The sequence below is a fragment of the Fundulus heteroclitus genome, chromosome 14 (genome assembly GCF_011125445.2).
Source record: "Fundulus heteroclitus isolate FHET01 chromosome 14, MU-UCD_Fhet_4.1, whole genome shotgun sequence".
NCBI lineage: Eukaryota > Metazoa > Chordata > Actinopteri > Cyprinodontiformes > Fundulidae > Fundulus > Fundulus heteroclitus.
Genome location: NC_046374.1, coordinates 19,629,564 through 19,652,188, shown reverse-complemented (window position 1 = coordinate 19,652,188; position 22,625 = coordinate 19,629,564). Strand labels below are relative to the sequence as shown.

The following is a 22,625-nucleotide window of genomic DNA, read 5'->3' as shown; positions in this document are numbered from 1 at the left end:
AAAAAAAATAAAATAAGTGGAAAATTTGACGAACAGATGTTCAGCAGATTAGAAAAATGGGTTGGATTGGCTTTGTTTCTCATGCGGAAACGTGAGTTTATGGTATGTCATTTTTGTAGGCGTGATGCCTCTTAGTCAAAATGTGTTTTTTTTTTTTTTTTTCTCTGGACGTGTTGTCATTTCAGAAGACTTTATAAACAATTTCATTTATTTTGCCGGTTCCCATAGCTTTACAGTGTGTGATCTTTTCTGTCTGCATATTGTTTCGGTCGTGTTTATTCTGAAATTTTCCAAAAATCGTTCGTCATTTAAAAAACAACAACAACAAAAAAAACATATGACCAAATGTCAGTATTTGACATAAAGCACTTTTTCCCATGCCAACCTGATTTTACAGTAACTGGAACATGCCTGAAAGAGCTCATGTGAGGCAAGAGCAGCCACTCAGTGAGATTTCACTTTCAGTAATTGTGTGATGAGGAGGGAATCTGCTTTATGCTTTTTCCTGCTGTCTATATAATACTTTCATTATTATATACCAGTAGTACAGTATATTGTTAACTTATTTGCAGTATAGTTTGCTTCAGGTAAAAGTGTTAAAAGTGACTAAACAAGGCAAGAATGGAGATACTGTAATGAATAGCGTTACTAATTGCATTGCTATCAAAAGTAAAATCAATTTAAAAAAAAAATCTGTAAATCTTTGTTGTTGTGACAAAATGTTACATCGGCAAATATTGATTTCCTGAATTGTACCTATAGGCAAATTTCTACATTGTACATTTTTTTTTGTCCGTCTCAAACACTTAAATGCTGGGAGTAATTCTTCCTGAATGTATGCATTTCAAAGTCTATAACATCCCGTTAAATACAATTTGAATTATATTTTTAAGTTTGGAGGTTCAAACGTAATGCAGTATTCCATGTAATGGTATAACATACTGCCTTTTAGCCGCCATTCAAAACCAATGCTGGAATCACTGTGATTTGTAGTGTTTTTCATTTGGCTCTGGTAGACGATCGATGTCGAAACGGTGAGGTTGTCATTGTAAGCAGCTCACCTGAGCTTCTATAACAGTGTCTGAATTCTGATCTAATAAAGTGGGATTTAATGACCATCATCATGTCTTGAAATGCTTTACATCCTCATTTCTGTCTTTTGTCGTCTTTTTTTTTCCCCTTGCCCTGCCTATCGCCCCACCTTTTCTCTGCCCTGTTCATTTTCCGGAGATCTATTGCCGCATTAGAAGAAGAAGTGTTGAGAGAGAGAGAGAGAGAGAAGGGCAGACGGCATAGGAAGAAGGAAGATGTGGAAATGAATAGAGGCTGAGCTTTGCATCACAATGGAGGACTATCACAGGGCAGATTTGCTCTGCCTTAAAACGATGCATCCATCTGTATTCATTCACTCGCCCATTTGTGTGCTCAGGCCTGTGTGCTTTAATTTGTCTCCCAATGCGGGAGCACCACCCATCCCCATTGTATGCATGTGCAGCGTTAAATATTTGGGATGCTAATTTGCTTTATTTGCTTTGCATCTTGGCTTCTTATTGGGTGTGCAAGTAATTCCCGCTAATGAATTGTGTTCCGCTGTCTAGAAGTTGGGAAACGTGTTTTGCGGGTGTCAGGAGGGTACACACTGGCTTTGTGTACATTGATGGGGAGGTGGTGGGGGGGGGGGGGGGGGTGCGTGTATGGCCCCCATTATTTAACCCGAGCCATCAGTCACATTCAACAAGCCTATCATATTGGACCATTGAGGGAGTGTGCAGGCAGAAGTTGGGGCTATTATCTGCCTGTCACCGGCTAGCTGTGTTGAGGTCCCTTGTGGAAAACCAATTGTATGAGTGAATGCCTTCCCGCGCTTGTTGTGAAGCTCCAGGGAAGAACGCAGCTTCTTTAAAAGGAGCCCTTTCCATCTACCGCCGGCTCTGCGCGTTTTTCAGCCCGTATTAGAAAGGATGATTATGGAATTAAATGTTTAATATTATGTGATTGACCACTTAATCTTTAAATGATCGGCAAGCTTAGGGAGCTCACCGATTGAAGGGACGGCCTGAGTTCTAATCATCTTGGCTCATCTCCTAAGATTTCTGTGCTGGTGCTCATCAATCATCATGTATGCAGACTGTGTGCTTAGATTAATATTCATTTGAGAAGAGACACTCCATTTGCATGAACACACCGTCTGCTTCATAAAAAAAAAAAGAAAAAAAAAAAAAAGAAAAATCACCGAGCCCTTCACTGCTGTTGTGATAAGCATCTGGACATAAAACAGCTGAATATCTGAGACACGGCACTTAACCCGGCGCGGCATCCCTTTTCATTCCCCAGTTGATACGTAGGAGGGCTTCAAGCAGGCGTAGCGAGAAACATCATACTTACTATGCTTCCAATCAGATAACGCTAAGGATCAAGTTTCATTTTGGTGCAGAGGGGTTGTATGGATCGCCTCTGGATTGATGAAAATCCTCTTCAGTTTCCTCAGGTCAAGGGGTGACGGACGGAGAAATGCCTGCAAGTGATGATGTGAATCTGAGCAATGTCTGTCTTATTAATACTTCAAAAGAAGAGAGGGCGGATGGTGGGGGGGGGGGGGGGACTCCGTATCCAACTTACAAAATATTTTAAATTGACATGCAGAATTTAGATAATTTCTCTTGGATTACTTATCACTGAATTCATCTGTCAGGGTTCACTGATCTTCTGGCTGATAAAGAAACCTTAGATTTTCACGTTTAAATTTAGTAAACAAATATTTACTAGAAAAAAAATGACCTTTTTTTTCTGTAAAATACCAGCGTGATTGCTGTGAACTGAATGGGCTTTGAAGCAGAAACATCTGAATAAGTAGCAGAAGTATCTGAAAAAAATGTAAGAAATACAGATAAAGCACGGTGCATAGCAGAAGCTGAACCTGAAGCGTCTCATGTAGTGACCCCTGCTAATATTAGTTCTTAATATGCTATAGCTATCTGCTGTGTAAAATCTATGCAAGTTAGCACCAACGTGCTAGAGATAGCTGACAGAATACCAATAGCATGTTAGCTAACGCTCTTCCATGTCTCGGTTGGGTGCAGAAGTGAAATGCATCCTTCCCTACTTATTTAGTTTGTTAAAGATGTTTATCATTGCATTATCTAAAACAGAAGCCAGTCTATATTAAAAGTCTGAGGTGTGGCAGTGACACTAGTCCATTCCTTTTGAAGTTTGGCAAAGATTTTGAAACAGTTGGTTCCTGAAGGTTTTCAAGTATGCAGACATGTACTGCAGGACTGAATGGCGTTTCTAGACTAAATAGTTGTCAGCCTTTAGAGAGCAAAGGTTATTTGTGGGGGGTTGTTTAAAAAAGTAATGCAAGCGTGAGCATTCTAAAAAGCAAAAAGGTAGAGATAGGCCTACTGTGTCCTGAAAGAGCGGAAAATGTTGATGGCTGAATGACCAGAATGGCACAAAGATGGCAAAAGTGGTGGGAGCAGTTTCCAACAAAGGTTCAGAAAAGTCTGAAGAAACTCAGTAGTATAAATGCTTTTCTAGCCTCTACACAGTTTATGCATGAAAAAACTGCATTAAAAAGTATCTATAAATTCACTTTGGACATTTTTGCTAATTGTCTAACAAATTCCCTCCAGTTTTAAAAATGTCATGTTGGAAGACCCATTTTAAATCAATTTCAAGTCTTTTGGTTTAGAGCAAAATGGTTACGCTACATATAAGATTTTGAAAATGAAATTCTCTTCAGTTTCTCAATTATGTGTTTCATCAATGTCTGCAATGCAATGCACTGTTACTCATGCTTTGCTAATTTTAAGACATGCTCTGATTGTCTAGAAGTAGAATATTTTCACTTTTAAAGCGAATAACTAAATGGATAGAAATAAAAAAAAGGCTTTATTTGATATGTTTCAAAAGTGGGATTGTTTGCTCTTCTGTAGTTATTGCACGGTCTGGTGATGGTGTTCAACAGTCAAAAAGAGGAACAGTGGCTCACATGTAAAAGTAATGTGTGTTTAAACATGTAAAGTAGATGTAAAAAAAAAAAAAAAAAAAGATGCAAAACAACTGGTACACTGACTTTTATTTGATTATCTGCCATGCACCTAGACGTTAGAGAGGGAAGCAGAGTGAGGCGGGGCCATTGCAGTAAATGGGCTGCAATGATCCGGCGTGACAGAGGGTAGGATCCGCAGAAGGTCATCCACGTGCGGAAGCATCTGATTCTCCACGTTTTTCGGCGTTCAGACTTCACTGATGTTTGCCTTCTGATGTTTTACTTTTCTTTTTTTTCTCCGCGTTCAGGTGTTTTGTCATTGTCAGAGCAGTCAAACAGCAGGCTTGATCACAAGATAACACATTTGAGTCTCACTCAGTTGGAGGAGCATGAGCACGCTGCCGGCGTCGGGGTTAGTGGCGCCGTTTAACAGTACATCAGCAAATAAAAAGCAACTTTGCATCCTTACTACACCAGATTAATACATCTATGTGTGAAGTGATTGAAGGTGGCACCTCTTTGCATATATTATTTATTTCTGTTACCAGTTCCCTATAATCATTTCAAATGCAACTTCCCTCTGCCTCCTGTTTATCCCTCAAACTCGTAATTGTGTTGAGACAACTTATTACTCTCTCATCAACCACTGCTCTGTGTCAATATCACGCAGCTCCTTTAGATAAAAAGTCACTTAATTAGAACTGTCATGTTTCATCTTGGCCCCTTTGGCACATTGGGAAACTAACACAAACAACACTGCTGATTAGGAAGAAGTTGCTCTTAAGGAACATCGAGGCAGTAATGAAGAAGTCTCCTTGATGTGGCAGAGAACAGTTTGTTTGCGAGGTCTGCTAAATTTTTGGCCGACTTATCTAAGAGAGTTATCCTAAATACCCTCTCAGAACAAGTACCCTTGAAACGTCAGCGCTATGATGTATCACGAGGCTCCTTCTGGAGTACAAGACAAGTTGGCAATACCAGACCGCTGCTGTCTTTTTTTCATCTTTCCCCCAGTTGTTTTTTTTTTTTCTTAAAAAAGCATCCAAACTTTTCTCATAATCATGTATTTCATTCTGGGTTCTTTTGGCACTTCATTACAGTTTTTTTTTTTTTTTTTGGGTGGATGGGGGGGGGATCTAATTACCTACTCTGATTTCTGATGCTTTACATTATGAGATAATTAATAATTAGACTAGCACCTGCTAAAGTTGTGATCGATTGTGCTTTGAGATAAGTCACATACATTTTCCCAAGCGTGTATACACACACACACACACACACACACACACACACACACACACACACACACACACACACACACACACACACACACACACACACACACACACACACACACACACAAATGCAACAATGTCTAAACACCATCCTAGAGAAAGCATTCATCTTCTTCCGCCTAATGTATGTTACATTAATGGAGGCTACTGGTGCATAACCCGTTGATTATTTAAGTTAAAAAGAAATAAATTGTCCTTTTTGGTACTTTTGATTTAATGGGGAGAGAATATCAACCCAAAATCCAACAAAAAGAGATGACATAAATGGAGATGCACCGATCAAAGTAAGCTATGAAGGGAACAAAGGCTGCACAAGTGAGAAATGGTGAAGAAGCTAAATGACCTGTTCCTACCACACAGTCTGGCTCCCAGTCTTAGCAGCCTGAATTAATTGCTGCCGTTAAAAAAAAAAAAAAAAACATTCTTTTTTTTAAATAGCTTCTTAAATCTCTGACTTCGCTTTTTGACACCTCTCTAAAGCTAAGGGGTGCTGTGGTTAGTGTGACCTGGTAGTGCTTAGATGTGGTGCATTCCTGGACTGGGAAAATATCACATTTTTCATTTTCACACCAACTGGCCCTACGGTCAGGTCAAGTTGAGATAAAAAAAAAAAAAAATGTCCAATTTAATTTCCCTGTAAATCTCTCTGTGCATGTCTAGCAGTAAACTAATTGGCTTGTCACTAAGTGAAACATGACTCAATACTCGGTGGAAAAACCTTTCTTTTCAAGGACAGCGGAAAGATGCAATCTGACATTTGTCACCTGGATTGCAGACACATCGGGAGCAATTCAGGCCGACCTCTGTGCAGAAATGTTCTGAAGCCTTTAGGTTTCTTAGCTGCCACTCAGCGGCCCCAAGCTCCAGCTCCCTTGAGGGATTTTCTGTAAAACCAGAATCTAAAGACTGGCTATGTCCTTACTTTTTTTGTTTTTTTATTTAGCCACGCTTGTTGTCTTGGACACTGTTGTGTTGGAAGACCCAAAAAAATTCATCTCCAATCTTCTGGTCTGGAGCAAAAGGGGTACATCTAAGATTTTAACCTACATTGGCCCCTCAACGAACAGTTGTCCATCAGCAGAACATGTTTCCTTTTCTGTTTGACTGCTGGTATGGTGTTCTTTAAGTGATCGTTGCCATAGAGTTTACGTTTGGTTTCAACTGACCAACAAATTGTCTCCCAAACCGTCCCTGAATCATTTAGCTAAGGAGTGTCCAAACTTTTTTCTGCTCGTTGGCCGAAATTGTCACGTAAAATGCACTTGAGTGCCAGAAAAGCGAATAAAAATAAATAACATAACACATTGTTTTTCATTTTAATTATTCTTTGCTCAACTTAATGGTATTTTCAAATAAAGAAATTGGACTGTATGTGGCCAATTTTAATAAATAAATTTTAAATCAGATTGTAATGCACCAAAGTCTGCATTTAAGTAACAATCGTTGGATATATGTATTCTTATTTCCTATGAAGTTAGAGCAAATGTAAAATGTGTGGTTATTAAAAGACAAATGTTTTTGTGTTGTAACTAACGTTTAAAACAACATTCAGTTGTAAGATTTGAACTTGTCTGTAATAAGGTGACCCTAATTAAAAAAATAAAACACACACAAAAAAAAACAAGTTTCTGTCTTCACCAGCCTCCAGTGCTGGTCAGCCAAATCTCTCTTGAAGTACAGTTGGAGGGGGCGGCACATAATCAGCACAGAGGCCGCAAATAGACACGCACCTCGGACACGCCTGGTTTAACTATTGCAAACCTCAGTGCTGTTCTTGGAGACCCTGATCTCAACTGCTTTCAGATCATTAACAACCGCCTCTTATATAGGCACATATTCACTCCAAGAGTCAGCAAGCTCTTTGTCTTGGAGCATTTTCCTGTCTTGCTCCTGACGTCCTTAAGCAGCTCTTTGGTCTTACTCGTGGTGATGGAGGTGTTGGATTGAAATAAATCAATTCTCAGGACAGATGTGCCTTATATACACAGTTAAGGTAACAAGTAGCTGTAAATGATTGAGAGATTGGATCGTAGGATCACACATCAATCGGTGGCAGCCAGAATTCAAGCTGGGTCCACATACTTATTTCCCTCCATGCCATCCAAATCAATTTCTACTTTTGTTCCAGGGATTTTGGTTATTCTGTCCTCTTACAGGAAATATAGGACGGTTAATGCTTTTGCAACTTATTAAACCAACATGGGATCAAGTACTTCTTTCAACAACTTCCTATTTGAAAAATAATGTATATTATGTCTAAAAATTCTGCATCCCCTTTTTATAGTTTTGTAAATCATCTTACAGTTGACATTTAATCTTCTCGTTGGATTGTGTACTTTTATATGATTATTATTGGAATAAGATCTTTTTTACCCCCCCCCCCCCCCCCCTCCCGTCTCTGTCTCACGGGAGTCGCAGGATCTAATTTGCTGTGACGTCTAATTTTGCTCTCATCTAGCTGTCAAGAAATTATATTAAAAGTGCTGTTTACTTGTAAGAAAATGGCTTTGATCAAACACGCTCGTCCCGATTACTGTTCCAACACCCTGCATATCAACTGTATATTAAAAGCCGGCTTAGACGAGCCGTTAAACCTCTTTTTTTTTTTTCCCCCACTCAAACATCTGCTAAGATCGAGTTGATTAAGCACATTGACTTCTAACCTCTTGATATTGTCCAAATGGAGACTTTACGCAGTAAGTCCTGATTGGCTCTGGATCTGATTACTCTAATCTAGGATTTTTGTTTGTTTTTTTGTGCGTTTGGATTAAGAAGTAGCGTCTGAGATGGAGGGAATGTCAGCGCTCGCAGGGAACCCGTTGACACACGCCAGGGAGGACGACCGCATTGTGGTGGATGGATGGAAAATTGGATGAAACGCAAGGATCTTTTTTTTAGCATGTTTTGTCCGTTTAACTTGAAATTTGTGGATGCCGTTCAGCTTTACCTGTGCCATGGCCTTTGGCACACTTTTTAAGGTTTTCTTTTGCTAAAGGAGTGTAAGATTAAATGCAGTCTGGGTTTCCTAATGTGTGGCGATAATGCTTTGGTTGGCTGGAATCGTTTGGCAGAGGTTACGCGTGTGCAGCAGATCATGGCATATTATGGATAACAGAAGGGTGTGGATGGTCTAATCATTAAGGCTGACTTAACCTTAATATCCTGAAAACGCATTTGTAGAGATTATCTTGGCTCTCATCAGAATACAGGATGCTCATCCACCTTTAAACTGTGTTTTTTTTCTTTCTTCTCCTAAATATATACATCCCACTTATAGATGCACTGTTGCACAGTTTCACGCTTCACTTTAAAAAAAAAAAATAATTCTTCTGAAGTGTTAATCTAACACGGACGCAAGCTAACACCTTGCAAATTAGGTGCTATGTTTGCAGTTCATTTTAAGTCGAATGGGACGAGTGTACTGATCGTGTCATCCGGTGTGAGGATTTTGTGGGCGTGGCTGCCGGTTGAGTTTAAAAAGTGCAATCGCCGAGGGGAAATATGGGAGGGGTGGGTGACTTCTCCATATGAGTAATACAACTGGAAAACAAGGTAAAAGTAACAGCTCGTAGCAAATTGTGACATTTACACTGCTGTGGAAAAGCATTTCAGGTGATTTATTTTGCGAAAGGGAGGAATCGATTCAAAGCAACTTGGCTCTAAATGAAAATTACATGTTGAATCATGACTTGAGTGTTAAAATATAATTCATGATTGCATTGTTTGGGTGGTTATTCGGAGTGGTTATTTCTAGACCTACAAGATCAAGCATTTAGTCAGATGCAGTATCACACAAAGATGAGGACATTCCTCATAGTTTTGTATTTTCATTGGACGACACTTAAACAGCACTTTGATACAGATATTAATCAGTGTACAGCTTGTGTAACGGTGTAACTTTGTTGTCCCCTCAACATATTTCAACACACAGCCATTGATATGTAAAGCACCACACATCAAGGTTTGCATCAGAAGTTATTAGGATCAGGGAGCCATTACTTTTTCACAGGAGGCCATGTTGGTTTGGATAGTTGCATTTTTTTTTCCTTAAAAACTGAAACGATCATTTGTAAATAGAAGAATTGGTTTTGTTCTGAAACCTTTTTAAGTGTGGCAACAATATTATATATATAATTTTTATTTTTTTATTTTTTTACAAAAATCTTATGTTAAAACAAGAAAATAATGATTTCATCTTAGCACAAGCCTTCACAGTTTCGATCTATTTCTGGAAGACACAAAGACAAAACACACCCCACCCACCACCATTCGATTGTGTTGCTGTAATTTTCACCCCGGTTAAACTAGCTGCTCCAAGTAAATCTGGTCAGCCGTTGTGTTTGTCGGAACGTAGTTATGAAGGAAAAAAAAAAAACACTCACAGGTGCAAACACTCAGACTGTGCAGTTATGGGCTAATGCCCACAGGAGAGAGAAAACATCTCTGCATCTCTTATGTCAATTACCATCAGGCCCTGCGCGAATGCGCACCGGGGCTGCATACAAGCGTAGACATGCACGATACGCAGACCATCCTCGTTGTCCTCTCCTTTCCCATTCCCGTCTTTGTTTCACTGTGGGAGTGATTTGTCAGTAAGGTGGGGGAGTTAACACTCCGATGAGCAAACAACAACAGACTACCCAAAAATACATCTCGCCGGTTCACACCGTCCCAGCCTTTAGTTGATCACACCCGGCGTGAGCTCGGCTGACTGGAGATTGAGCAACTTGCGCTGTGCCTCTTGATGACAACTTGAAACCCACAGTGACATAAGGACTGGATGATAAAAAGCCACGGTGCATCCATCTGTTGTTATTTTTTTTCTTCTCCCCTCCCTTCTTCTCCTCCTTACTGGAAACGACAACGCTCCCATTGTTTCCCAATGAATCAAAAGGTTTGCAAAGTGTGTCCTGTATAGCTTTCTGTTTATCTCCTTTTTTTTCTTCCTTTCACAGATTTAGTGGCAAAACATCTGGGATCAGATAAAGAAGATATTTTGGCCTTTCGGGAGGAGCGGCGCAGTGGAGGGAGCCGTGCCATAGAGGAAGCAACCAATTGAGGCACTTGCCAGGGGAAGACTTAGCACTGAGCTCATCTGGGACTCTGAGCAGCGGGTGGTGAGAGAAGGAGGCCATGTGGACCGCACGCCTGCTAGTCCTCGCCAGCCTTTTCGCACCAGCCGCACTGGGTGAGCCTGTCTTCTTTAATCCAGCGTTTGTCTCTGTGCGCGCATGTGAGCAAGAAAAAAAAATAGCCTCGCTTTTGTCTTTGATTGGCCACGGTTTGAAGCCGTATCAGAATAATCTTTTCGCTCTGCAAGTGCCAAATTCCGTCAGTCATCTGGAGTAAAAGACTCTGCTTTTGTCTGCCGCGTTTTCAAGTCAATCCCTGACTAATTAGGAGTTTCCCCCCCCCCTTTTTTAACTTTCTAAAATGTTTTTGCATATCTTTTCCACTGTCTCCCCCCCCCCCAACTCTGTGAATTTCTTCGGCGTGGTTTTTTTTAAATCTGGGCATGTCTCCTACATTCATAAAAATGGCACTTCTGCTTTAACTTTGCATGGTAGACATTTAAAAAGTTTCAAGATTCCAGTAAGAGACAAAAAAATTATGCTGCTTTGCAACTTTAATGTGCTTTATTGATATTTTACATGAGAGATGGAAACAAAGTACTGTGTACTTGGGAAGTAGAAAGGGAAAAAAATTATACATGCTTTTGACATGTTTTGTAAATACAAATCAGAAAAGTGTGACTTGCATTTCTGGTGAGCACTTTTATTTTAGTGTCCTGAAATGAAAATTGGTGCAACCGGATGCTTTCAAAAGTCATGTGATTAATAAATACAGTCAATCCAGCTGTTATGTGAAGGCCCTCACAGAATATTAGTGAACAAATGGCATCATGATAAAAATTACATGGCAAACAGGTCAAGGAAGGAGTTGTGGAGAAGATTAAAGCAGAGTCAGTTTATTGAACAATATCTCAAACTTTAGCCATCCTTCAGATCCATTATCTGATTATTGCAAGAGTACGATACAACCCCATACCTGTCAAGAAATGTCCGTCCAACTAAACGGACCGGACAAGGAGAGCATTAACTTGAGAAGCAGCCAAGAGGCTCAGGGTAACTCTGGAGGAGCTACAGAGATTTGCAGCTGAGACTGTAGATTATTTTGTTCACATGACAGAGAATGCGCTCTGGTCAGATGATACCAAATTTGAATTTTGTGATCTGCTTGCAAATCCCGTACTGTGGTGGGAAACCAGCATTGTCCAGTCCCTTTAACACACCATGCACAGTAAAACACGGTGTTGAGAGCATCATCCTGGGGGAATGCTTCAAAGAGCGGATGGGCCAACATGTCTGTTTCTAAATGTGCAAAACCATTTGATGCATTCTCCCGAAGACTTAAAGCGGTATTTGCAGCCAAAGGTGGTTCCTACAAAGTATTTATTCAGGAGGGCTTATTATAAATGCATGCCGCACTTTTCAGATTACTGATTCGTAATCATTTTCTTTCCACCTCCCGATTATGCATGACTTTGTGTTGGTCTCTCACATAAGATCCCAATGATTTAAACTATAGGTTGTGGTTTTAATGGGACAAAATGTGTACAAGTCCCTGTGTATGCTTAGAAAGATTCCAGATGGTGAGAGAAGGAAAAAACAACATTGTTTCTCCTTCCAAGCGTAAAAATGTGAATATTACTTTTGAAACACTCACTTATACCACGTCTCTGTACACAGAAAGCGCCGTAGCTCTAAAGCCTTTTTTGTTCATCTTTGTGCAGAATGTTAATTGAATTCATTTAGATCTGGATTTGAAGAACTAAATGGAGTTGGTCTAAGGGTTCAGGGATGTTTCTGTGGCTACAGTGTAGATCAGTGTGTGTGTATGTGGGGCGGCAACAGCCAGCAGAAATGGTAATTTGCAACGTCTGAAACCATTAATGGGAAATATCACCCTAATGGAATTGTTATTTTGCCTCTTAAGGGTGGTGGCGACTGGGTTCACTATCCATTGATAATGATAGCAAGGCTCTCTGGCATCACTAGTTTTTCGTTATTGCCTAATAAAAAAAAAAGGTCAAGTCAGCACTTTGTCGTGCATCTCTTTAGAGATTGCTGTTGAGTAAAAAAAAGTGTTGGACTTTAACACTAGTAGGGCGCATGAGGCACTTAGACACTTGCATGTAAAATAAGAATTCCCCGGTGATAAGAAATTGCTGTTTATAACTCTGACTTGAACTCCCGGTTCTGAGTAAAGTGGGACGGTCACAGTTCTGTAATCGAGTGAGAGCCGTCAGCGGCGGCAACTATTGAGAAACAATGGTGATACTAACCGGCTTCCTCATTTAACCCTGACTCCCAGCATTCTGACTCTTGTTTTTTTTTTTTTTTTGCAGACTAGAGATTGATTAACAGATGCACACTCCTCCTGTCAGAGTGGTAATATCTGTAACACTCCCATCGCTACTGGAAACAGTAGCGATGGGAGTGTTCCTGACATGCCAGGAAGGAGAGATTGTACCAAGGTTTTCACGATTTAAATCAAAAAAGTTTCTTTTTTATGAATGGTTGGAAAGATCTGAAAAAGATTTCTGTGTTGGGACAATTATGCACTTTTCCCCTGTTGTGCAATAATCACTCTGAAGGAAAAGACCAAGAATAACACAGTATTTGCACAAAGTAATAATGTACTTTTGTTCAAAACAGGAAGGCAAAAATTATTCCACTTGGTGCTTAAATGATAAAACATAGTGTAACAATGTTACATAATTCAATTTTATCAAGTTTATTGTTATTTTGATTGTCGTATGAAAATGTTATCAATGAATATAGAATATGTTGTGCATAAATGTTTTTGCCTTTAATAAGTCGGGCTTTCTGCTCAAATAGCCAGCCTTCAATCTGCTGTTTAACATGCATGAACCAAAACAGTGTTGCCTTAAGCGTAATTGGTGGCACTCATTTAGCCCCAGAGTGGCAGCCTGTCTGACCTCTCCAGTACGCAGGCATCCTGCTCCAACCACTAGGCCACCACTCACCCTCAAACATGCTGTATGTCTCACAAAATACTTTCAAACAACTTTGTCTTTCCTGTAAACGAGGGAAAAGCATGTTTGTTTTCTTCCAGCCACTGTGAGCGGCAGGGCTCAGCAACAGGTGGGGGAAGGGCATCTGTGCTTCACAGTAAATCTCTCCAGCACTTTTTCGGACATCTTATCTACAGGAAACAAATCCGCAGGAACAGTATCCTGGAAAAAAAAAAAAAAAAACGTAGCAGTTTTTAAAGCATAGCTTAAAACTTTTTAGTTTTAAGCTATGCTTAAAGCATAGCTTAAAAAACTCCAACCTTTTTATGCCTTGATAGCAGTAAGAGGCAAATTCGGAGGCAATAAATCATTCGCAAAGAGATTGTTCTGTTTCTACTTCTGAATAAGAGAATGGGGTTTCTGTAGCAGCAAGGCTCTGCTGTGGCAGAACAAAGAACTGCTCTCATCAGGGTTCGGGGTGAACAAAAGGAGACCGAGCACTGTTGAGAAATGTTTTGAGCACTAAGTTTAGAAATTCAAAACAGTGCAAAACAAAGAGTGCATGTCGGTTAAGGTTGATGACTTCGCCCGGAGAAAGCATCTTAATCCAGGGTCAATGGGCCAGGTGGAGCCGAAATAAAAACAAGAGATAACACATACTAAGTGCAGCAACAATCGCAAATTATACATAAATGGAGAGCATCCAGACAAAAAAAAAAAAAATGGTCAGATGTTCTACCCAGCACCCTGAGCCCATAGGAGCATAAAGTTTAAAGAGAAAATGATGGTACTCTGTGGGGGCAGAGGAAAGATTAACAGTCTTGGTCTATGAAAATAACTTGGTCTATGTACCTGATATGCTTTGGTGAAAAATCCCTATTGGTTGATCTTTCTCCACCTTAGATTAAGTGCTGCTAAAAACTCTGCTGTTATGCAAATCTGAGCTGAACTCCGTTAGTTGAGCGCTTGGCGCTTCCTGTTTTTGGCTCTAACAAAAGTACATTTTGATGTGAAGCGCAGACATGGACCAAATGGCAATTTCAATGTAAAATCCCAAGAACAGACATAAAAAAGCGAATTCAGTATAGAAATAATCTTTCCACTAATAGAAGGTGCTCTTTTAAGACAAACAGAAATCGTATGAGACATGTTAAAAAAAACTCTTGATTTATATCTAGCTTTACAGTAACACTAATATAGCAGATTCAGAACCATAACCTTGGCCTTTACTAGGCAAGGCAAGGCAAATTTATTTATATAGCACAATTCAGAACAGAGACAATGCAAAGTGCTTTACATGATTAAAATATAGGAATAAAAGCAAGTAGGGATAGAATGTAGAAAAAAAGAACATTTAAAAACAGTAAAACCGTTTAATTTGAACATTCAAAGGCAATTCTAAACAAATGTGTTTTTAATCTCGATTTAAAGGAACTCAGGCTTTCCGCACTTTTACAGTTTTCTGGAAGTTTGTTCCAGATAAGTGGAGCATAGTAGTCATAGTACTAGTAGTCATCTTAATACTTTTTACATAAAAAAACTTAGATAAGGGAAAGCAGTTTGTCATATTAAGTAAAATATTTTGGACCTCTTTGCGCTTTATTTGATAAATTTGACATTGATGCGTGCCGACGTGAAAAGGTCCATACAAAACTGCATTTCTCATCCTATTATTTTTAAAACCATATGTTCACATTTAACCCAGGGGAGTGCGGTGTCCATCACCGCCATCAGAGGGAAAGCTTTAAAGCCTGTCCTGATTAGAAACGTGCGTGTCAATGTTGAATGGGATGGACATGCGAATGTAAGACAGTCAGCCTCAGCTTATCGGAAAGGGCCTCGAGCATCTGAGGAAGCTGACTGAAACTTACCAGCTGTGGAAAAACCTGTTGCAGCAAGTTCACTTGACGAGTAGAAAGTGTAATTTTGCACATTTCAGCCCAACCTCAAATGGGAAAATACTTTAGTGGATGTGTCCTTACTTCCCTAATTGCACACACAATTTGCAACCCTAAAGGTAATCGGCACAACTTCTCTTTTTATTGGGAATTGGGATAGTCACAGGATAAAAGGGTATGTTAGCGCTATCTTTACGCTGACAATGAAGCAAAATCACATTTTAGGGATGCGTTGTAACTAACACAAAGGTTAGCTAGGATAACAATTTTAAACTCTTGACTAGGTAGTACTTCCCAAAACCAGAAGTAGATTTCTAAAGCTGTGGATTGCAGAAGCCTCCAGGATAAACGCACACATGCATTATCTCTTATAAACTGACAGAAATGTGCAACAATCGTTTCCTAGGTTTTCTTGGACTATCTGTCAGCTTTATGTTAAGAAATGGGGACATCCAATTTTTGCTTTTGCGTTCTCTGGATGCACGGATGCAAGAAACCCGATCCGAATGACTTGCTCAAGATAAAATTGCTTGACACATTGTAAATAATTGAAATATTTTGTAGGCAAAGCGATTCAATTCCCAGCCCCCCCCCCATTCTGCTGTTAGCAGACGAGGCCAGATGTTTCCAGTGAAGTGTGTTGCAGCTGGGGAAGCTTTAGCGGGACTATTCATCGCAGTGTCATCGTGTGTTTGAGAGTTGTTTGGAGATGTGAAGTCTAGGGGACGGTGGCCCATTTTTTTGTTATCTCTACAGTCTCCTTTGTCTGTATATGGCTGCTGTCAAACAGAAACCAGCTGCGTTTCACACATACGCCAACATTGACTTTTACGAACCGCGACTTGCGTGCGGAAATGCCCACACGTGCGTGTGTGTGCCGGGGAAGTTAAAGGTCGCAGCTCTGCCTGAACCAGCGGTCTTGATTTCTAAATCAACAAATGCACCCAATTCGCAGGGAGAGAATGTTTTCTGAACACGTGTCGCAGCAGCTTAATCCTTAATGGCGTAATGACGCATCCTTAAGAGTTGGTAGGTGTTGTCTGTCTTTGCCCGCGTTATGTGCTTCCTTGCGATCCGTGTTGTCTGGAACAGTCTTGGCAAGATTAATAAAAAAGTTCCATCACAGAAGTTGTCAGTGAGTCGAAAAATAAGTAAAAGGCGCCGTCGTCATTGTTTGGCTTGCATTGAATAACAACAGAAACGGCGTTGCCTCGAAGAGTGCGGCAACGCCTGAGCAGCACATTAATCATGTGGTTCTTCGCATGCAAAATGCTCCGGGAAGGATTTTATATTCATTCCGCTTAATACCGCCCTACGGAGCCGGGAGATGCGGCCGCTGTAATGGATGACGGCTCGAGAAACAGTGCAAGAGACGTGAGTGTGAAGCCTGCCGTACATTTTTATTTTATTTTTTTTTCACGGTCAGATACGAGTGCATACATCAAGCCTGGAAGCAGATACCATACGGCTCGGGGGAGGGAGGGCCGCTATGAAATGAGCGATGGATAAAACGAACGAGGCAGATGTTTGCCTGACACATCTGCCTCCGTGTGAGCATCAATGCGCTGTTGCAGATCACAGAGCAGTGTCAGGTAAATCGGTTTGGTTACACATGGCTGTTTGGGGTGGGGGGGGGGGGGGTTTGAAAAACTAGTGAATTTGATTTTGTTATTTTCCGGAAGAAAATAAACAGTATGGAAAAAATTTAGTCGTATTCTTTTATGGTTGCAAACATTTATCTATTCATTCGGCACTCTGTAACTTCATTTATCTGTTCCTGGATCTCTCTCTACGTCCACCGGCCATTTGGTCGTCTGGTCATCCATTTATGGATGGATGGATGGATGGATGGATGGATGGATGGATGGATGGATGGATGGCCGGGTGGATGTCCTTTGTCACTCTAATCTCCCAATTTTTCCCGGACTCTCTCTGTTTTTTTGCATATTTTAAAGCATAAGCATTAGAGAAGCTCTGCCAAATGTGCCTAAAGTCACCAAAGAAATGTATTAATGTGATTCTGGGCAAGTATGGGTTATTAACCAGAAAAACAAAACATGTAGGAACGCCATGCCCTTACGTACCCTTGTTCTGACTCAAGAGTCGAATAATTCCCACATTTTGCCTGTATTTTTGTGTTGCACTAAAGGCGTTACACAAAGACCTCCAAACCGCCTCCTTTGCTCCGACTCAAGTGTTAACACATTTAAGCCAAGGTTAGCTGCATGTCACTAAACAAGCACATTTAACTTCAACGTCAGGCTCGCTCTTCCCGCACCCGATCCACTTAATTAATCTCCCAGTGCCAGGGCTCCGGCTCCATCCGCCAAGGCATCCCTGGATTTGCCTAATTTGCTTAATTAATTAAACAAATGATTTATTTGAGCTCATATTTCAAAGCGGCTAAAAGTTCTTTGTAGAGTCCGCCGAGGCGTGTAGTGTTTTGTTTTGACTGCAAGACGCCTCTTAAAAGCCCTGAAAAATAAGTAGGCTTTGGAGTGGGCGGATGCCAATCACTCGTTTGCGACGGGCAGATACGGCACTCCGGGGCAGGCTAAATTATATATGCATTAGAAAGAGATGTCAGATATAGAAAATAACTTCCAACCCTCTGTGCGTGTGTGTGTTTGTGTGTGTTTTGTCGAGTTGAAGCGAGGGGATGATTACAGTCGCACTGTTTTCTCTTTGGTTAAAAGTAAACAGCATAAATCTTCTGCAGTCAGATCTTCAGAAACAAGACAGCAGGTGTTGTATATTTTGATCTGTAGCGTGAGTGGGAGGCAGAGCTACAAAACGAGACCAGGAAACGGGCCTGACACCGCCGCCCGGATCGGCGCCATAAATCTCAGGCTACAACTCCTGCTTCATTCCTCTGTTTATTCTTCTCGGAGTCTTCGGAGTCTTATTTTGCAAGACGGCAGGCTTCATGCCGAACGGATTAGGCCAAATATCTTTGTAGATCTGGAAAAGCATGGCCGCGAATTTGTGTTCTGACGGCTCATCTCCTGTCCCACTGTCAAGATAATGAATTTCCCGGAATAGGGTTCCGGTCAGAACATTTATGTCGGTGTTAAAGGAGATCCACACTGATCGTAGCGTCATCTTGTTCTCCATCTACCCAATCCGGTCTGAAGTTTAACATTTTAGACGTAGTTATCTGGGTTTTCTGTGACACATTTATCCATCCGTCTGCCCAGTTGTCTGTTTATTCGTTTATCCACCCACCCACACACCAATCCATTGTTCTGTCCATCTCTCTGTTGGTTATTTCGTTGGTTATTGCTGCCTCCATCCACTTGCCTTTCCTTAGTTTTTTTGCTGCTTCCAATAAGCCTTAAGGGCCTCACTACTGGGTAAGATGACCAGGATGATCCGTGGCTGAAGCGTCGGCCATAAGTCATCTGGGACGTTTTCTGTTTACATATGTTTAAAAGCGGACCGAGATTGTGGCTTTGAAATCCCAAAAACGTGAGGCTGTAAATGTAAGGATCATTGAAAAGACGAACGTGTTGGATTCCTGTGAGAGTACGAGCTTTGGAAGAGCACATGGGGCGCTTCAAAGGCCATTTTGGAGCGTTGAATGAATTCCTGATGTAATAAATTGCAAGACCACAAAAGTCCTGATCCTCCTTGGCTCAAAATGATGACACCATGTGTTGTAATAAACATATTGGGGATGGTGAGCAAAGGCATTATGTTACAAGGACAATATCAATATTAAACTTGTTTTTTTTTTTCTGAAAGGGGTAAAAAAAAAATGGGATCTAACAAATACAGTTTCAAAAATATATTTATTTTGAACCTCACTTTAAAGCCAAACATAATTATAACTAAAGTTGTTGCCTCAGTAATTTAGGACTTGGGTTTCCATGTATTCCCAACGACCTTAGGGGTTATTCCCTCTATTTCCTGAGAAAGGATAATAAACCACACAGATCTTCCTAAAAGTACCTAATTGTGTTGCAGGTAATGTTGGAAAAATGAGCTATTTCTTAACCAACACTTAAAGATTGTCTTTACAGCCACCAAAAAGAAAAAAAAAATACCCATTCTGAATGCAAATTATTCTATAAAAGTCTCACATTATTAAAACAAAACTTGGCTGCCTGTCAGTTTTGTTTTTTTTAAATATTTATTAGGCCGCCTTCACTTTCCGTCATATATTTTCGGTGACATTTGGCTTGAAAGAGCCCTTCCTCGTTTTATGCCCCTCCGTAATGAGTAAAAAATCAATACCTGCTTGATATGGGGAATAAAACAATGGCCTTTTGCTGCCCACGGCATCAATCGTGACCGCTCCACAATGCCAAATGGCTGTCAGGACACGCAAATCAAGAGGAATGAATGGCAGCGAGATTAAGGCTGGTGGAGGTGGGGTTAAATACCCCTGCGTGTTTTATAGGTGCCCCCGCCGCCACCTCTGTATATCTTCTAAATAAATGAATTGGGGCCGGATGGCGGATGCACAAGGTATAATTTGGTAAGCGCTGAATGATGCCATTTAAAGTGGACCCGCAGCTGCCCAAACAGTGTTTAATGAGGACAGATATCGACAGCAAGGTCAAGTGGCAGTGGATGTTAGTTTACATTAGGCTGCATAATGCGAGAGTGTATGTGTGTTGTGTGTGTGTGTGTGTGTGTCGTGTGTGCGACTGTTGTGTCGGGAAAGACAGGGGAGAGAAATGCAAAGTAACCCTGCAGATGAGCTTCCTCATAGAGGCTGAAAGATAAAAAAAAAAAAAAAAAAAAAAATGCAGGGCGTACCGAACCACAGGGTTTCCCACATGGCATATCAGCAGGGGTCGGCCGCTAATTTTGGGTGTGGGCGGACTGCGAAGAGCACGAAGGGCAAACAGAGACCATGCAGAGAGACAATACAGTTACCTCTACTTTGTGCAAAATGGGTTTCTTTTCTCCACCCCCACCCCCCCCTTTCTCCTAGAGCCACATTCTGTCACCTATCCCTCACCTGTAAAAGCATTTTCATATGCGTCAGATTAGCATTTTAATGACAGAACTGTGGCCGCCACTGAACAGGAAAAAAAAAAAAAACATAACATGTTGGGATATTAGACACTACAGGGCTTTGTGTGTAAATCTGTCGACATGGAAGAATCGGCGCCCCCTCTCCTACGCACAGTGAAGCATGGTGAGGCTGCCCCAGCCACCCACATAATGAAGCCCTTCTAAAACAAGCCATCATTAAAACACGCCTCGGGGCAGCACTGTATACATTTGACTAATTAGTCCGATTAGAATCTCTTCCTATCAAAACATGTGTTACTAATAACATCATTTAATCTGTAGATAGTTTTATGTGTGGGAATTTCTGTTTTATCCATCCATAGATCGGTATGTGATATGAGGTGGTTCCTCTTGGAAACTGTTATCTCAGCATCCTGGATTAGACGGGGAAATAAAAGAGATTACGTAATGCAGTACGGCACGCCACAGTTCAAAGCCATTTAGATGGATTTCTAATCAGCCTCAGTTTTGATTTGGGTTTTACCGCCGTATAGTCTAAGCGTTGGCAATCTATTTCCGAGTTTATTTTATATCATAGAAAACAAAAGCAACAGAGAGGTTATTTCCATGCCTTTCCATGCGAAAGTAGTGATTTTCGAAGTAAACTAATGCAGTCATGCTTAACTAATAATAAAAAAAAAACAATGAAAATGATATTGCCCAGAATCATTGTGCGTTTGAACCACCATCTTCTGCCACAAAGAGTGTTTCCTGTTGCTTATTCAGGTCAAGCCCCAGGAGTCACAAGTGGTGCTTGCTGCAGAACCATGGGCGCCAACCCCGCCCACCCTAACATAAAATCTTGTCCTTCCACTCATCTTATTTAAAATAGTTATCAGAAAATGTGTCCTTGCACTCATTATTAGTTCATTATTGTTGATTATTTAACTGTCTTGTGTCTTGTATTATTCATGTAATGGCTTTATGCTTTTTAAATGTATTTCAAGAGAGGTTGAGACGGGGGCTGGTTTCATTGAGGTGGGCAGGTGTATCGTTGTGTTTGGGCAGGAAACTGTCAGCTCTGGCAGCCCTGCCAGTGAACCGCAGCACACCCGTAATTCAGACGCATTTATCCTTCCTCTAGCCACCACCACGCTACGTGAGACAATGCTATACACTTCGACTCAGCTGCCGTCACGCAGCGAGGCGATAAGTGACTAGACTCTCAATGAACAGTGGTCACAAGCACTGGAAGCTCACTAGCCTAGCAATTAGCCTAGCCTAAATCAGGTTACTCTAAAACTTATAGACGGTAACTTACTACAGCTCTTTCAGCTCAACAACTGCAAACCACTATGGTCATCTGCGGTTGCAAAATCTTAACTAGAGTTGGGACATCCTCTTGGCCCACACCGTCATCGGTAAGAGTTGGGTGGGGTTCATGCCAGTTGGGTGGCGTTGGTGCTGGTTCGGCTCTGGTACTGACGCTAGTGTCCTCTCAGGAGCCAAGATTCAACCACCAGCACTTATCAGCAAGCTCCCCCTCCAGGCCAAGCTTCGTGAGAGACAAAGCTTGCCTTTGTCTCTCAGTGGTTTGCAAATAAATGTGCCCTTCCATCATCAAGATTCATAAATCGCTCTTAGTCTGATACATCTCCCTGGAGAACAATTAATTGTAGGAGTCCCTAAAAGGGTGCCAAAGATACAGAGAACGAAGCTCCCAGGATCGCAGCGGTACTAAAACCCTAACATTGCATTAAGATGGTGATTCAGTGAAGGAAGTCTCTGGAAGGAGGCACCAAGGTCTCTTGGTGCCTTTAGTGATAATAAAACATTGGGACTTTGTCTATAGTAACTTGGATGCTCTTGATTGTCATGGTGAAGAAAAAGCTCAACTGAGAAGTTTCTCTTGAATTACTGGTCCATCTGCAGTCCGATTTTCACCTGTGGTCGTGTGGTACGGAACGTGACCAACACAATCAAATCCCACATACAAGTGGCTGAAATGAACGTCCTTAGAGAGAGGCTGGGGATTTCCATCTGCGGGTAGAGATGATGCCTTTCTGAATCAAAAGGTCTCAATTGAGGCGGTTCACTCTGTCTGGTTCGCTCCCACATGAAGGAGATTATTGATCAGCTTGTGATTTTTTTTTCCAGCTTGTGCTTGTTTTTTCAGCATTGGTTGTGTGGTTGGAGACTTGCTCTCTCAGGTCTTGTGAAGGTCTACTTTAACTAATGCAACATGTTAAAGACAAAAAAAAGCATTGACCTTCTCCCCTTGACTGGCCTCAGATACACTAGCTCTTTATATTAATAAAATGGAAATAATTACACCTCCCGGTCAACATAAATATGGTGCAGTCTTTGAATAAAAGGAAAAACTGTAGCTCCCCCACCACTACGCATAAACACAACTCATTTCTGCATTACTCTGAGTC

The 22,625-nt window shown here is 41.0% G+C and overlaps 1 protein-coding gene across 22 annotated transcripts in view; it reads left to right on the top strand.

Moving 5' to 3' along the window:
* Nucleotides 1-22,625, top strand: part of LOC105937280 (adhesion G protein-coupled receptor L3) — a 333,177-nt gene that overhangs the window by 79,709 nt on the left and 230,843 nt on the right. For all 22 annotated transcript variants that reach the window (XM_036146482.1, XM_036146481.1, XM_036146486.1 and 19 more), the window contains one exon: nt 10,242-10,474. In XM_036146482.1, coding sequence (XP_036002375.1) covers nt 10,420-10,474 — 55 coding nt within the window. In that variant the 5' untranslated portion in view covers nt 10,242-10,419. The remainder of the gene's footprint in view (nt 1-10,241; nt 10,475-22,625) is intronic.